Genomic DNA, 17526 nt, shown 5'->3' with positions numbered 1-17526 from the left:
TTGGTGACTCCTAATAGGAACAGGGAGTAGGAAGGGTCATGGGTAATTTTCAGGTTTTAAGGAACTGACAGGTTTTAAGGAAGTGACAGTACCTTCTTTGAAATAGAAAATATAAAAGAGTTCAACTGAGGGTAAAATTCCAATGGGCACATCTAAATAGAGCTTTTAGTAGGCTGTCTACTAAACAGAGCTGGGACTCAGAAATGCTAAGGATTTATACGTTTACAGCACAGGAGTAGATGAGATCACTTAGAGATAATTTATGGAACTGGAAGTCTAGAGGAACTTCTACACTTCTAGAGAACTCTGTGAGGAACCTTGTAAGAATCAGATTCAAATGAATACCTGGAGGAAAATACCATGAAGGATATTGGGAAGTAGCCACAGAGTTAAAGGAAAACTCAGAAGAGACCCCAAAGATCCAGAAGTACATGGGATCCAGCATAGCTGGAAAGGTATCTTAGTCAAAAAGGAAAGGCATAAAGTAATATACCATATCAACAGAGTAAAAGACAAAAACCATATGATCATCTCAACAGGTGTATTTTTTTCCATGAAAAAACAAAAACAAAAAACAACAAACTAGGAATAGAAGGGATCTTCTTCAATTTACTAAGGGCGTTTATGAAAAACTCGCAGTTTATAGTAAAATAGCAAATGCCTCCCTCCTAAGATCAGGGACAGAACAAGAATATCTATTCTTGTCATTTTTATTTAACAATGTACTAGAAGTTCTAGCCAGTTAGGTAAGCAAAAGAAAAGGTGCCTAGATTATAGAGGAAGAAGAAAAAGAAAAAAGCTTTAAGTGTGGCTGCCAAGGAGGTTGAGGGTTGTGGGAAATATAGGAAGTTCAGGGATTTGATTTCTGATTGGCTCTACTTCCCTGTGAACTAGGTGAGAATGTGATCAAGAGGAACTGCTTCAAGGTGAAAAAAGCTTTCATGGAAAATGGGAGAGAGCTATCTAAAGTCATAACCTTGTTATAAATAATGGAGCACTGAGAAAAGCAAAGACAAGTCAAAATGCAGGAGAGGTCCAAGAACAACTAAAATGGGAATAGGGAAGAAGAGAGCGGTCAGACAGAAGGCTATGTCTGGAGTCCACAATACTAGAGTTAAAGAACTCAGACGTGAGGCAAGGTCCTGGGTGTGGCCACTGATGCGTTAACAAGAACTGAATGGCAGGTGGGATGTTAAATAGGTTAAATATTTAACCTACTGTTAAGGAGACTCAAACTATATTAGAAACAGAGAAGGTGCACAGCTACATAGGTCAAGCAATACTAAAGGCAATCATTTCTCATAGCAGTGACTATTTCTCATACCATATGCCTTTTTAAACTTCAAGACACCCTAGCACTACCTCAATAACTCATCAGTCCATGACCCTCTGAAACTCAGATAACAAAACATATTAATTTCTTTTCCAGCACCGATGAATTGAATAAAGATCCGAGAAACGGCATTAGAAATAAGATTGAGAAAAATCTTTTATTTCGGGGCCTATAATCTATAACCTATTAATATACTTGCTATTAGTTATTAAAAAATATTTGTAAAATACTTTCTAGTTCATCTTTTTAGGCTTTCTCCAAAACGCCATTTGCTGATATTAAAAGGATTATTAAAATGCATCATCATCATCATCTTTATTAAGCATATTGTAAGAAAGAAAAATCTACCTTGGTGGGAGAAAATTTATGAAATCCTAAGATTTATGAAAGCTATTTATAAAGCTGACCTAAATATTTAATAATCTTTCACTTATTGTTTTAACAAATATTTATTTTACACCTTAATTGCCAAGTACTATTCTAAAATAGTAAGGATACAGTGGTGAAAAATTAAAGTCTTATTCTTAGAGAGCTTATATTTTAGTAGAGGGAAATAAATAATAAATATATAAACAAATTTTTAAAATACAGATACATAGTTTCAGATAGTTCTAAAGCTGTGGCAATGGGATGGACCACTTGGAATGTAAGGCTACTGCTTCTCTTGCTCCAGTGACCTTGCACTGATACTACCATGTCTCACTTTATGCCTATGCTGCTCTACCAAATTATTACTAAGGTTTTAGCCCATGCCATAAATAAGGTCCAGCAAAAACAAACTCATAAAGGTAAAAAAGTGATGTCGGCATTCTATCATGTGTTCTTTCCACATGTTCTTTAACAACCCTACTCATGAATCATTTTTAGCTTCTTATAATTCATGATACAGCTAGCATTCAATTCCTATTTATAAAAGACCACATGCCAGTACCATATACCACATTTATGCTTGTGAAAGTACCCATGCTTAAACTGGTATACTTTTGTGATCCTAAGTTACTTCATACCCTTTAAAATTTTTTGTTTTCTCCACTGCTAGACTTAAGACATTTTATTGTCACAAGTCAGAAGGGCAAATTTATATATACAAAATTCTTTGATCTTGATGTTGACTTGTAAGCAAATAAGCATTATGCTACATTTGTCTTCTGCTAAAATTATGACCATCTTGTCGTCCAAAGATAAATCCCAAGATCTGTGTCACCCACTCACTAAAAATTTTTTTGCCAGCACTATGAATGAAGAAATCTTTAAAGCCTAACCACTTCAATCTCTCTTTCTGCACTTTAAGTTTTTAGGCAAAGAGGGAGGGAGGAAAATTAAGAGCATCAGCACTGAAGAAGGTGAGTTAAACAGATCAAAATCCAAAAAGCAATCTGAAATTCTTTAGCTCAAGCACCTCCCTGGAATTCTCTAGAAGTCTTCAGAAGACTGCAAACTCAAATTTAGGAAATATTAATCAATTTTATAACCGTTTCTTAAGAAGTTCACAATTCAGGATGAATATCAATGTCCCATGTAGTGACATGATTTTCCATCATTTTTTCAATTTGCTCAAGTTCTACTGAAATACTGCATTGCCACTGAAAAGTGTCATTTTAAACTGTCTTGAAAAATAAGAACATTATAAAAGATGGCCTTAAGCTTTTTTTAACTACTCTCTACCTTTTTCATGACTTTAAAAATAAGTGTTGGTCGCTATTTTAATCAATTCAATACTCACATCTTGATTATATTCCAAGAAGACATGGAAATTTAAATCTCTCCTCAAAATAGGATGTGCTGCCACACGACACAGGAATACTTCATGCATTGCAACAGTCTTCTTGAATATTGCCAAATATTCACTAGAAACAATGCACAAAATTAAAGGTAAAACACTGCATCAACTAGAAAATCATCTGCAACAATATTTGTAGCAAATACTCTTTGAATTATTATAAATGCAAAATTAGAGATATAAAGATATAATACATGTAAAACAAAGATTTTAGTTGAACTGTTAATATATAAAACCCAGCTCTGAAAAGACTTCATGCTAGTTAATAGCATTTATTCAAGTTAAATGTTAATATTTTAAAGTTTTATGAACCTTTCTTCCTAGGCAAGTTGATGTTAAAGGTAACTACAGGGGTATTTGTTTTCAGTCCTGGAGAAAGCATACTACAAATTATTTGATACAATCTTAATGATTTGATTTCTAGATTTCACTGCTTTTAAACATCTTTGTAGAAAAAAAATCTCAAAACCCAAACCTAAATAAGCATATTTTCAACATTAATATTTTCATCTAATGACCCAGAAACACAAGAGAGAAACACATCATGGAGAGACTAATTTTTGCCATTACATTGAAGAACTGTGTTTAAAATATTTTAATATCAGTGAATCACAGTGATAATACAGTAATACATGTCAGTTTGGAAAAAAAAAAAACACTCAAGGAAAAGGCCCAATATTCTTGCTTCAACTACGTGCAAGGAGGATAAGTTTTACATACCAGCAAACCAGCAGGACCAATGTTGGGAGAAGTTTGATCTCTGTGAGGGTAGTCATTCAGTGAAGACAAAAAAGAAGGATGCAGAGGATGGAGGTAGCAGTAGAATAAACCCAAGGTTCTCTGTTATCCAACCCCTAACCAGACCACAAAAGAATCATGATCAGGGCCACTGGAAAACCACAGATTCTTCAATATTAATGTGCTCTGCTACTTTCCAGTTTTCAATTTTATAAACTATAAAAGTATATATCTGCTATCAGACTCATTGTTTGCACTCAGCATTGACAGAATTCTTAAAATATCTGTCACCTTACATTCTGACAAAAGACCTGCTTTGCTAATTTATCTTGTTAAGAGAGCTTTGCATTCTGAAGAGGAATCTAGCAGCACTGTGAATATATGCTTAGAAACTAAAACTAAGTGGAAGAGGAGAAAAGGAAATGTATGAAGGTAAGAAATGACCAGAAAGTGTTATGGAGGTGACAATGCAAAGAAAAGCATTTCCTTGTATAACTCTCAAAATACAGAAAAACAATATATAGCTAATCTAAAATTACTTCAAATGTTTAATAAAAGGTAAAAAGATCCTGTATTTTAAGCAAATATGCTAAATGAAATTGAAATCTCAATTTTTCAAAGATTTAATACTTTTCTAGTATATATAAAACTAATTATATCATGAAAAACATTTTAAAGCTATTCTCTTATTACTTTGCTCCTATTCTTTTCCCTTTGGCCAAAAGCCACAGGCAGAGAAAAGGGGGAAATTACACACACACACACACACACACACACACACACACACACACTCTCTTACTTTTAAGAAAGAAAACAGAATATATGCAGAGTTGCTCAGCATTTACTTCTATGAGAAATAGAAGTTTTGGTAGTACGCAAATGTTGAGAAGAAGAGAATTAGGCTGGTAATGACTAAAGCCTTGTATAAAAAAACAAAATAATTTATTCTGCTTTAAAAAGTCATTATTTCCCTTTCTACTACTTTTTATAAAATTTTGGATCCTCCATTACTAATTTTCAGAGTCTATTAAAAACATTAAAGGATTTTACAATGCATACAATTATTCTATAATTTTCCTGTAGGCTCTGATCATGATCATTAACATTGGTTGTGTGACTTAAACTTGCATCTTCCAGAAAGGGTCACTGTGGTGAAATGATTAAAAGGATGGGATAGCAGAGAGCACAAAAAAAAAAAAAAAAAAAAAAGGAAAGAAAAAAAGTGTTAAAACAAGCATAATCAACAAAAGCAACAACAAAAATCACATACGCTTCCAGTTCCTGTTTCATCTTTGTGAATTCCTCCTTTGTCATGGATCCTTCTCCTTCTCCAAGCTTCTGTAGTTTTTCTCTCGAAGCATCAAAATCAGGTCTTGGTGGTGCTGGTGGGATCTGTAACAGAACCAAATCACTTATTTTAAAGACTACTTTATTTCCTGCTGTTGTTGTATGACAGCCACCACAAAAGACTTTGTGAATGAGAACTGGGTACCAGGAATATACCAAGTCAGGTTAGAGACTGATTAGGTCTAGAAGTTAAAATCCCTGATTTCCTTTACAACGAGGAAAATATAGCACAACACTATTTTCTAGTATTAGAACAGTAGTACATTATTTTCTAGTATTAGTACAGTAGTTCTCAAACTTTAATCTGCAGATTCCTATGTGGCAACCTAGAGTCCTCTAATATATATGTACATTAAGCTCTGACTATACACTAAATAAATATGTAAGCAAATATGCATACCATTTGCAAATATAAATGGTATAAATTAAATACAAATGTATTGTTTAAATGAATGAATTCATAATACCTCTCTGCTGTTCTATGCTTTTTTAAGTTAATAAATACTAACAATATGATTGACCGAGGGATGTTAAAAAGAGTTCCTTGATTGGAGGAGTATACCAGAGTAGAAAGTACTGATTTAAGAACAAGAGAACAAGACACAGATTAATGATTAATCTCATTCTATTCACCTACAATAAGATGGTAATTAAACACTTACCTTAAAAAAAAAAAAGATCTAAAAGAGAAATATCATTCGAAGGAAAAATAATAAAAAAATTATTTTAGGAGGAAGGGCCTATAAATAAGAACTGTCAAGGGGAAATGATAGAAATTAAGGAGAGCAGGTAAGATAAGGGAAGTAGGTTAAGTAAAAATGACTACAAGAAAATGGTTACTCCAAGGAAAACAATAGGGAAGGAAGCATCAAGTATAGTCTGGCAACATTTGCTGATGCTCACACACAGCGTCTACGATGTGCCAGGCATGATGCTGGGCAATGGGCATATAAAGATGAATAAGACATGGTCTTGATCTTTAAGGAGTGTTTAATCTATGGAAGGAGAAAGTAAAGAAAGAAAATGCCACTGGACAAGAAGATGAGGGAAAGAAAAGGTGGAGATAGGATAGGAAGAGAAAAAAGAGCATCCAGGTTAGTGAACACATTGATGTGCTGGGAGGGGGTCCAGGCATGAAAGCTCTGTACCAATCCCCCTCCCCATATCTTGTCCTATGTATCTCTTCCATTTGGCTGTTCCTGAGTTGTATCCTTTATATAAACTGGTATTTGTTTAAAAAAAAAAAAAACGCATTGCCAGTTGTCCACTAGACTTTAAATTACAGAAAGAAAAAGAAGCAAATGACTGAGGATAGCCACAAGGATGGAGATGGAATCAGGTGAGGATGATTTCAAGGACATCATATGAAACTAAAGTATAGAAATCTGAGTGTGGTCAATAGCTGAGGCACAACATCTGGTGCATATTTAAATTAGATAACCTCTTAAGCAGCTGTCTAAGTATCTGTCTACCTAAGGGTTCAAAACCAGTATGGTTTGTAACATTCCGTTAATTAATCTCTAGGACAAGCCTTTTACAATTCTATTACACAGTAAGGATTTAAGTTTAAATGAGAAAGCATAACATAACCATACCCCTACACTCCCAAACAAGACAATTCACGATAAAAGGTGGTAGCCAATTACATTTGTTAACTGGCAATTTTTGAAAATTACATCAGTTCACTGAAAATGCTTGACGAGGTTACGAGGTTTCAACACATAATAAAGTATCTGAAAAGCTCCTAAAAATGGGATTAAAATGGAACCTCCGCACTTACAATGTAACCCGCATAGTCTTCATTTTCAACGAAGGAATCATGAAGCCAAATAAATTCCTCATGTTGTCGAACAACAGAAAATTCGTTTTGTTTAAAATTTGGCAATGAACTCTGCAAAGATAGAGATGCTCTTGAATAAAAATTAAAATTACACAAAAAAGCTTTTAATAAACATATTTTATTTTTTTAAGTTAGTCTTATATGAAAGATTAGCAGTGCTTTTAAACTCTATTAAGAAAACTCTAAGACAGCCAGACAAAATTATCCTGGGACTTTTGAGAAAATAAGTTGATAGCCTCTTATTATACTGTACTGCTACCATTACTTGTAAGTTATCCTATTAACATATATCAAACTCAACTATTCGAAGGAAAATAGGTCTACAGTCTAGAAATGTGCCTGAGAGCTGAAATCTAAAAAGAAAATAATTTGTAAGACAGCAATTTGATTAACTAAAGGAACACAATAAAATTAAAAACAATAAAAAATATTAATACAGGTCTAGAGAAAATCCGCATTATGTCTAAGTTCTATAATTAATTCTTAAATGCTAACCTTTAAAAAGTACATTTTCCTGAAACTTTTAAAAAATAGCCGCAGTGAATTATAAGCTAAAAAAACAATTTCTAATTATGTTCAAAACCGAAGTTCCAGTCAATATATTACATATGTAACATTAATTAGCACAATAAATAGCTAAAATAATATGAGTATAAAATCACATTTACCTTTGTGTGAACAGTGAATTTTACTTTATCCCTCTCACTAAGAGCATCAGAAATGTCCACCTGCAGGGCAGCATCACTTTGAAGATCAACATTTATTGCTTTAAGCTAAAAAAAGAAAACAATAATGAAAATTCTATGGACTATTTAAACTATCTTCTCCTAGATAATGAGAAAACAAAACTAAAATAATAAAAAAAATTGTAAATCTAAAAAAGTACTAAAGTTCATTTAATCTACATATATATTTTGGGTCAGGTGCTTTGAGTATATCATTATCTTAACCAATTTTCATTCTACACCATCCGACTATACTTTGGTTTGTATGAGTCACTATATTAACCATAATTCATTAATTTCACCCCAAAATTAAACTATTTTCCAAGAAAATGGTCCATTAAAGTTCAAGTATTCTAAAATTAAGGAATGTATCTACCTTTAAGAATAAGAAAAATAAAAAGTATTGGCCAATAATTTTAACTCTATTACTTAATTCTGGAACATACAATGAAACTATTAAATATAGCTAAATATAGCACATATATGTGAAGTGCTAAGAAAAATGCTAACATGTACTCAATAACTCCTGTGATATAAATTAAACTTCACTCTTTATAAGCTTTAATACAGTAGAAATGGTATGTTCTCTATTTAGTGCTTCCATTTATTTGTCTATAAGGAGACTTTTCCACTTATAATTCTTATCATAATTCTACTTATAATTCTTTAATTTCATTCATTTTTTCTTCCCCTTTAAACAAATAAGCATTCTAACATGTTTGGGTAATTTGGAGACTTACAGAAGAATCAAATACACTAAAAGATAAAGTCTTATCCAGCTGCAAAGATATGAAATACTTAAAAGTCTAACCAGCCTGCTTCAAATACTCTAGTTGTAAAATCCAGAACTTACTTTGCCAATATCGCCTAGTCCTTAGCATTTCAAATTTCATTTCCAATGTGAAAATTGTTTATACTCTATGATCTCAACCGTATTTTTAAAAATGCATACATAAAAGGCTTATAGAAAATGCAATGTGAATAGCAATGGATTTTCTTCTTCATATATTCCTTTATTCTCCCAATTTCCCAAAATATACATGTATTACTTTTATAAATAGGAAAAAATTCATCTTCAAGCAGAAATCTTGTGATTGAAAGATGAATTTTTGAAGTTTTTCATTAAATAGGGTTGTTTAACTTTATTAGTAATGAAAAAAATAACATTACTTCATTTTTGCACTACTGGTTCTAGACTAAGTAGACATGCTTTTAAAAAATAAGTGCTATTACATAAAATCTTACTCAAGATTCACAGAAGAAATTAATCACTGTTTAAATTGCACAATTGCATTTAATAAAAATTCCATTGATAACTTTAATAAGTTTACATTAAGTTAAATTTCAATCAGTAATCATATTTTTTAAAGTTTATAATATAAACTTACAAAAAAAATTTTTAAATGTTTAAAAATTGTTATTGTACTCAATGCTACAATTAGCCCATTGTCTGATAAAAGAAATAAAATGAAAAGTTGCCTTGAATTACAAATAACTTTTCTTTTTCATTTTCCAAGTATCTCATTGCCTCTACAATATTGGAAACATCAACGAATACTTTGTTCTTTGGTTTTCTTGCTTCTATTTGGTCTTACGAGGTCTTTATACTGTCCTTCCTACCTCTTCTCCAAACCCTTACTGTAATTCTAGTTTAAGAAATGCTTCCTTTTTTATCTTTACTCACATTCAGGCCACTTTTAAGATGTTTATTGTGATAGGCTGAATAATGGCTCCCCAAAAGATATTCACATCCAAATCCCTGGAAACTGTGCATGTCACTTTATATGGTAAAAAAGGACTTTTGCAGGTGAGATTAAGAATTTGGGGGTAGGGAGATTATCCTGGATTATTATTAAAGCTAGTCAATAAAATGAAACCACCCCCATGTCAATACAAATATTTCACTGAAAGCTATCATATTTCTTCAAGCTAAATGCATATTTTCACATTTTAACATCTGAAATAGGGATGCCTGGCAATTGATGACAAATTACAGCTTTACTGGCAATATTTTTTTTTCTTAGTGGTTTATGAAAGAAAATATATTTTCTAATCAATTGCACCTTATATCTGATAACATATTATAAAATTAGTGTTAATTACATAAAATGTGCAGCAGATTTTCTTATTTAGCAAAAAGTCAATAATTTTAGAGAGTTTTATTACGAGAAAGAGTCAAAGCCAATAACTTGTAATTCGTCAACATTTAACTACTTTCTGCAACTTGTGAGGTCAGTTTGTCTAAGGAAATTCTAATTAGACTTCATTCACTGGTTTAATCCTTACCCGGGCCAATAAACATTGTATTTTTTTTTTTTTTCTTGGATACTGACTAGGGGTAAACATGTTTCATGGTCAAGAGAAAGACCAGACATAGAAATGGATTAAGCAACACAAATGCAATATCATTAGAAAAATAACTTACAGACACTGCCTTTTTCTTGGTAGATTAATTCTCCACATTTAATTACTTAGTAAAGAAATTCACTACTAGTTTACTACATTGAATAGTTTACTATAAAGTATCTTTCTTGGAACATTCCTAAAATGTTAGTTGTCTTTTGCCAGAAAAGCAAATGTATAGAGATGGATGGATGAAAAAGGAAAAAAAAGAAGGAAAATAACTTTGTTTTAGCAACAGCTTCCTGACTGGTCTCTTGCTTCTGCCCTTTTCCCTCTTCAATCTGTTCCTTATAAACCCACCAGAATGATCCCATTAAACTAGAAATCGTTCTTTTGCTCAAAACTAAGGGGTTTCCACTTGGAGAAAAGCCTAAGTCCTTATAGTGGCTCACAAGGCCCTATATAATCTGCATCTGACATCATCTCTGACTAACCTACTATTCCTCTGGCTCACTGCAGCCCTGCCACATGGCTTCCTTGTTGTTCCTTGAACACACAGCCATGCTGCCCCCATTCAGGAGTCTTTGCACTTACTATTTCCTCTACCTGTAACATTTTGCCCCTCGGGTACCTATTTGCATGGCTCACTCCTTCATTTCCTTCAACTCTTAACTGAAATGTCACCTTCTCATTAAGGCCTTGCCTAGGCACCCTATCTAAAACTGCAGCCCCCTCCACCTTATTTTTTTATAGCACTTATTCACTATCTACAATATTTTACTTATTTTTTTAATGGTCTTTCCCACACTAGAATATTAAGACATAGATTTTTGTTTGTTCTGTTCATTGCTATATTCTCCGGGGTAGCCTTCAATAATATCTGTTGAATGGAAAAGAATAAAGAGTAGAAAGAAACCTTAACTGGGCTAAGAAATTGTTTTCAGGTAATTACAGTACAATCTAAAAAACCCCACGACACAGACAGAAGTAAATTCTGTTAAGCTCACTAATTCAAGTCAAATTTTAACTCTATTTAACTCTTAGCCTAATTATGATTTTAGAAGTCCTGTATACATCATTTCCATTATTACTCTATGAGTTGTATACCCAGCAGTCAAATCAATGGTTGATTATACATACATTTTCTGGAAACTAGCATTTGCAACCAGATTTTCTCTCATTTATCATACCAGAAACAACAAAACATTACTAGGGTAACATGTCACTCCAATGTCTTTCTTGCTGGTTTCGTCAACTCCCATTGCTCTTCTGCCATAACTGACTTGCAAATTCCCACATTTAGGATCAATTCAAACATCAACTTTCTTTGCTTTTAGATTTTGAGCTGCTGAAAGTGGTTAGAGGAACGTTAAAACTGGCATTTGCAACCAGATTTCCTCTCACAAACCACACTGGAAATAATAAAATATTACCAGGTTAGTACTAACGGTGTCTACCTATGCACTCCTTCTAAGTTTTATTACTGGTAATACAAATATAACACTTTACTCCTTAGACAATACACTAATATGCATTTAATAAACTTTTTTTTTAGCATTTATATGCAAACGACTGTCCTAGGCATTGTGGAAAATATAAGTGAACCAAAATCCTTGCCTTCAAGAAATCTATATGTAGTGAGGAAGCCAATCAATTTTATGTAATAAAACATTCCCCCACCACTTTTACTATGTGTACAATTTGATCTTATCAATTCGTCTTGTGACCTTTCCATATATCTCCAGTCTGTTAGCCCCCTTTCTGCTTCTCTCCTTTTCCAGTCCATTCCATGATATGTCACTCCAATATCTTTCTTGCTGGTCCCATCAAATCCCATTGTTCGTTTACTGAAACTGGCTTGCAAATTCCTACACTCAGGAATCTGCACTCTCAACAAGGGTCTTGCTTCACATATCCCAAAGAAAGAAACACTAGCATCTGTTTTTTTCTCAGACCCATCAATAAACCTTTGTACAAATAAATCTAGCCTCATCATCTTCTCCACATTCTCAGAAGTGGTATCCTGTGGAGGGCTGAGCTGTCTGTTCACCTGAGTATTTAATCTTCCTGTCTCCTCCAAGACTTGCTCATACACAGCTCTTCTGACTAGCCTTGGTTTCACAAAACCTTCACATAGTGGGCACGTAATTTGCAAATCCAATACTTTTCAGTCTTGACCTCTCTGCAGTATTTTGCCTTGGTGATCATTCTGGCCACTTGCTTAAAACTCTCATAACTTCCGGGGACTTCTTTCATTTTCCTACTATCCCCCTCAGCCGAGTCAATTAGTCCATTTTTTCCCCCTTGGGCTTTAAATGCTGGTTTACCCTTGGTGCTATCGAGCCTTGGCAATTTCAGCCACTCTTGACTAATAACTCCTAAATTTATATCTTCAATTCAGACCTCTTATTCTAAGTTCCCAATCATAATTTCAAGTTACCAACTAGACATCTATCTGGATATATTCACTTATTAAACAGCATGCCTTCAATATGCCAGCCACTGACTAGGTGCTAGGGATTGAATAAAGACACAATCCTCACCCTACAGATCTGACATTCTAGTTCGGCAGGGAAAGGATTAAAAATTAAAAATTAAAAATCCAACATATCTGAAACCAAACTTATTATCTTCTAACTCTGCTCTTCTATATTCCTTTTCTCCTTCTCTGCCCAGCTCATGTATTTATTCACTATGCCCTGTCAATTTTACCTCCTAAATTTCTCTTTGCTATGTCCCTCCATCCCCCCCTCTTCCACTACCTTAGTTCTGGACTGTTACAATAGCCTGTTAACTGGTTTCTCTGTTCTCTGAAAGGAAGAATCAGTTCATTCTCCACATCAAAGTAATCTACAATGCTAATTTCACCTGAGCATAAACCTTTCCTAGGTTAAAATCCTTCAGGACTTGCCACTGCCTGAAGTCTTTATCATTATGTACTTTACACTCTATCTGTAGTATCCATGTCTATCCCTTCTTCCGGTAAAAACAAGTGCTCTAGGTAGGACCAAATGACCTATACATTATCCTTTCTTCGGGCAAGCATTCTCCTTACCTGAGAACCTACAAAATTCCTGATCAACATTTAAGGCTTAACTCCTTTAGGTGATAGCATAGTGGTGAAGAGCCCAGAACCTAGATAGAGTTAGACTGCCTGAGTTTGAATCCAGCTCATACTGGCTATATAACCTTGGGCAAATTAATCTCTCTGAACCCCTTTTCCTTTCTGAAGTAGGGAGTAATAGTAGCAGCTACTTCACAGGGATTTGAGAATTGAGTCAATATATGGAAAGTCCCTGGCATGCAGTAAATGCTATATCGTTGTGTAGTTATCAGGGTGTAGTTATGTCATCACTACTGCCCCTCCCCCAAAGTTAAACATTCTCCCTTGTACTCCTATGGCACTTTACCACAGAGATGGTCTCAGGGCAGAACTTTCTCTTTTTCCTCTGCTAACATTCATCTTATCCCTTGCCAATACAATCTATGCCACCTTTTTATCTCTAATAACTATCAATAAATGTGGAATGTGTTCAAGCTAAATGCTGTATAGGTAAAAAAGAATATGCAAACATCTGGGCCAAGTCTTGAAAGATAAGTCAAATTTCAAGTGGAAAAAAAAGAGGGTGAGAGAAAAAAAAAGCACGCCATAACACTGAAAAGCATACATAAAGTAGATATTAAAGTGCAGTTAGAGATGCCTGGTCAGCGGCAAGTAGACTACAGTATGAAGAGGGAGGGAGGGAGGGAGAGAGGGAGAGAGAGAGGAGGGGGGAGAGGGAGGGAGAGAGGGTAAATGGTGTTTGGGTTGATTTCATTCTGCATTGCAGTTGAGAATTGTCTTAAACTGAGGAGAGAGAGAGACAGAGAGAGAGAGAGAGAGTGTGAGTGTGTGTGTGTGTGTGTGTGTGTGTGTACACGGAAGCACATACTGAGAAATGAAGCTAGCCTGAAAGGGTTATGAATGGTGTTTAATGCTAGCCTAAGGAGTTTGGACTTTGCTGCAAAAAGAATTGGGTCCAAGTAAGTCCTTCTGACTAGCGGTGCTACATGGTTTAATCATTTTAGTTAGATAACTAGAAATAACGTGAAGGCTGGAATGAAACATAGTAAGACTGGAGACAGGAATTGTAACAGTAAGACCAATGACAGGTACTGCCACAATCCAGGCAAGAAATAGCAAGGACCTTAACGGGGGCCATGCAAATGAAAGATGGGATAAACATTTCCAAGGTGCCATTAACTCGCCTCAATGACTGCACTGATATGGGGATGAAAGATATGATTCAGAGGTTTCTTGCCTGCACTACTGGAAAATGATGACATTATGCAAATAAGGAATACAGAGGGAGAAACAAGGCTAGGAGTCCAGGAGAGGTGTAATTACTCCACCTGAAGTAATTTTTAAACAATAAACATATTATTTAAATTCAAATCAAATGCTAAGAGTTATATCATTATAGGGACACCCACTGCTCTTATTTAAGGAACGCATCAGAGCAAAATGTGTCCAGTTCAAGAAGGCTCATTTGTTTACAAAATGTTACTGTCCTTCATTTGTGAGGGGGAACCCTATTGTGTAGAGGTGTGGATATAGAGATCAAAAAGTGGCCAATAATTTTCAATATTGTATATTAAAAGTCTGCTTTTTAAGTTTCTCACAAAACAATATTCCATAAGGCTGTAGATTCTATGTCAAATATCATGATGAAAATTTAAGGCTACTTAAAAATGTATTTAAAAATATTGACTTTAATTTTGCTTACTTGCTGCTTTGTATGAAATGCTTACATTAGTTCTGAATCTGTGATGTCCCCTCCATAATTCATAACAAATATGCACTTCATGCTTTTCCTCTATCAAGACTCTCTTTATTAAAAGGCTGAATGAAGTAATCTAAACTATAAGTACAATGCCCAAAAGTTCTGATTATGGAAATCTATTTCTATCAGGCCAAGCACAATATAAATGTAATTCACAAAATTTAAAAGGGCAGATATTTCTGTTTCTGAGAAGAGGAAACAGCAGGATGACTTTGTGCAGCTGTAATCAAGCTTCAGTGCACAAAAGAATCTTCTTGGGTGCTTGTTTAAAAAGTAGTTATCTATCCTTCTGACCCCTCAAGAAGTTGACTTACTAAGACAAAGACCCAGAAACTTTTGGTTTTCAAACACCCCAGGTGATTCTGATGTAAGTGTTTCAAGGCCACTTGGAGAAATAAGTGCTCTGACGTCAGAAACATGGTTCGAAGTCCACCTCTCCCACTCCTACACTTGCTGTGTGACCTCAGATTACTTTCTCTGAGGTTAAGATTTCTTGTCTGTAAAAGGGGAATACTAAAAGCTTCACAAAGATGATGAGACGATATAATGAAACAATGCTTAGTGGTACTCAGCTATAATTATTATGATTCACCCAGTTCCACAGGACAAAAATAGGAAGAACTGGACATGTATACATATTCCATCACGGCCTTCTAAATGTTTTCTAATTCATGGTAATGTTTTTCCATTTTCATAATAAAATTTTCATCTACAAGATTATACAAGAACCTCCTGGTCAGGCATGCTCTCTGTGTTCCTCTCCCTTTAATTTCGTAATACACGAAAAAGTTTTTGGACACATTACTTAAGTGGTTCCAAATCCATAAGCAAATCTTACCAAACATATAAGGCCAGCAACACAAATATTCACAGGAAATACTCTACTTTTCACATCAACATAAATACTAAAAAAATTAATACTTTTACTGAATGTTAGTCAGATTTTACAAAAGAGCAGATCGTTTGCTTTTCCATAAAAAGACACAAGTTATCTAAATAAAGGCCATATACTTTATATTCAGAAAATTCAGTATGCTATAATCAATTCGTCTCATTTCACTATAAAACTCTGGTTTCCCCTTCTTTAAAATTCAAAATATAATTTATATATGGTCATATAACTCGTCTTCTCCCAGAAGATATACACATTTATACGTGCACATTTTAAAATTAATCAGAAAATACAATTTTTAGATAACCAGAAATCTGACAGGATGCCTTTGCACCAACTAAAAATTTTAAATCATGCTTTTGTGGAAACTGAGAAATTTATTAATTCATCATTTATAAAAGTATGCAGCACCCTCTACATCTTTACAAAAGTTTTATAAAGGTCATCAGCTAATATCATATCTCTTATTTAAAAAACGATAATAGCCTACAAGAATGTTTTATCACTTGCCAAAAATCGACTAATAGATGTCTTTCTCACGTTACCTAAGGTGAGTAAGTAAAAGCAAAATGGAAAACTAAAGTGCAGGCTGTTAGATGGGCGGGCACCATGGAAACTTGCTGAGCTGCAATCATCATCTATCAATATTTTTCAAGCGCTCACTGTACAAGACACTATAAAGATTACCACCCTTAAGGCAAGGCAAATAGGGGGAGAGAGTAGGAGGGAGAAATCAGAGCCCTGAAGGTCCTTTCTGAAGGGAAATACAATTCACCTCAAAACACTCCCAAGGGAACTCTCTGAAAAAGACGTATTTTGGGGGACATGAAGAAAAGTAAAGGTTATGTAAATGCCTAATCACTATGTTATACACCTGAAACGAATACAATATTGTATGTTAACTGTAATTGAACAATTTTTAAAAAGTAACGGTACCGTGGACTGGCAGCACTTTGCAAAATCTAGCAGGATACTGGAGAAGAGTTAAGACTCGGTGACTGTAAAACCCTTTGCAAAGGATAACTTAGAACGCCCTGTACTACTGATGTTTTAAAGAGAAGGGTGGGCGGAGAGTGGGTTCGAGAGGTCCATAAGGGGAAATTGAAGGTGCTGTCAGAAAGATCTGAGGATGGGTTTTCATAGACCCCAAAGGGAGTCCAGCTTCGGCCTCCACTTCACCTGCACCCCGACTCGGCGCGGGAGGAGGTCCACGGCAGGGTCTGGGGCGGGGTACAAGAAAGCGGCTGCGGATCCCGGGGAAATTAGAACCGAGCGGCCCGGAGGGAGGACGAGCTGAAGGGCGGGGCGCGGCGAGGAAACCGAAAGGAGGCCGGAGGGGAGGGGTGCCGCGCGGCCGGGGACCCTTCCGCGGACCCCACCCCAGGGCCAAAGCTGGGGAGGGAGGGTGCCGCGAGCAAGAAGGAGGTAGAACTTACTCCGCGGTCCTCCTCGGAGAGGAAGTCGGGGCCGTCGTCCAGGCCTTCCTGCGGGGTTGGCGGGGCCCAGCGCGCCGGGGGAGAGGACGGAGTCGGGGAGACACAAAGCGAGACATTAGTACCAGGCCGCCGCGGCCCCCAAGCCCGCCCCCAGCCCGCCGTGCCCACCGCGCGCCCGGGGATCGGCGCCGCTGAAGAACACCCACCATCATGGCTGCTCCGAGGTGAGGATCAGCGCACGCGCGCACCGCACCACAGGCCGGAGGGGC

General features: G+C 35.5%; 1 protein-coding gene across 1 annotated transcript in view; it reads right to left on the bottom strand.

Annotated features, from left to right (window-relative positions):
- Positions 1-17526, bottom strand: part of SNX6 (sorting nexin 6) — a 61330-nt gene that overhangs the window by 27336 nt on the left and 16468 nt on the right. The window contains exons 4-9 of the mRNA XM_006913483.3: positions 17464-17523; positions 17258-17305; positions 7707-7811; positions 6979-7089; positions 5122-5243; positions 3057-3180 (exon numbers count right to left, since the gene is read on the bottom strand). Coding sequence (XP_006913545.2) covers positions 3057-3180; positions 5122-5243; positions 6979-7089; positions 7707-7811; positions 17258-17305; positions 17464-17523 — 570 coding nt within the window. The remainder of the gene's footprint in view (positions 1-3056; positions 3181-5121; positions 5244-6978; positions 7090-7706; positions 7812-17257; positions 17306-17463; positions 17524-17526) is intronic.

Source organism: Pteropus alecto, unplaced genomic scaffold (assembly GCF_000325575.1).
Source record: "Pteropus alecto unplaced genomic scaffold, ASM32557v1 scaffold104, whole genome shotgun sequence".
NCBI classification, from domain to species: domain Eukaryota; kingdom Metazoa; phylum Chordata; class Mammalia; order Chiroptera; family Pteropodidae; genus Pteropus; species Pteropus alecto.
The sequence above is the reverse complement of the archived record's forward strand: the minus strand, read 5'-3'. Positions and strand labels throughout refer to the sequence as shown.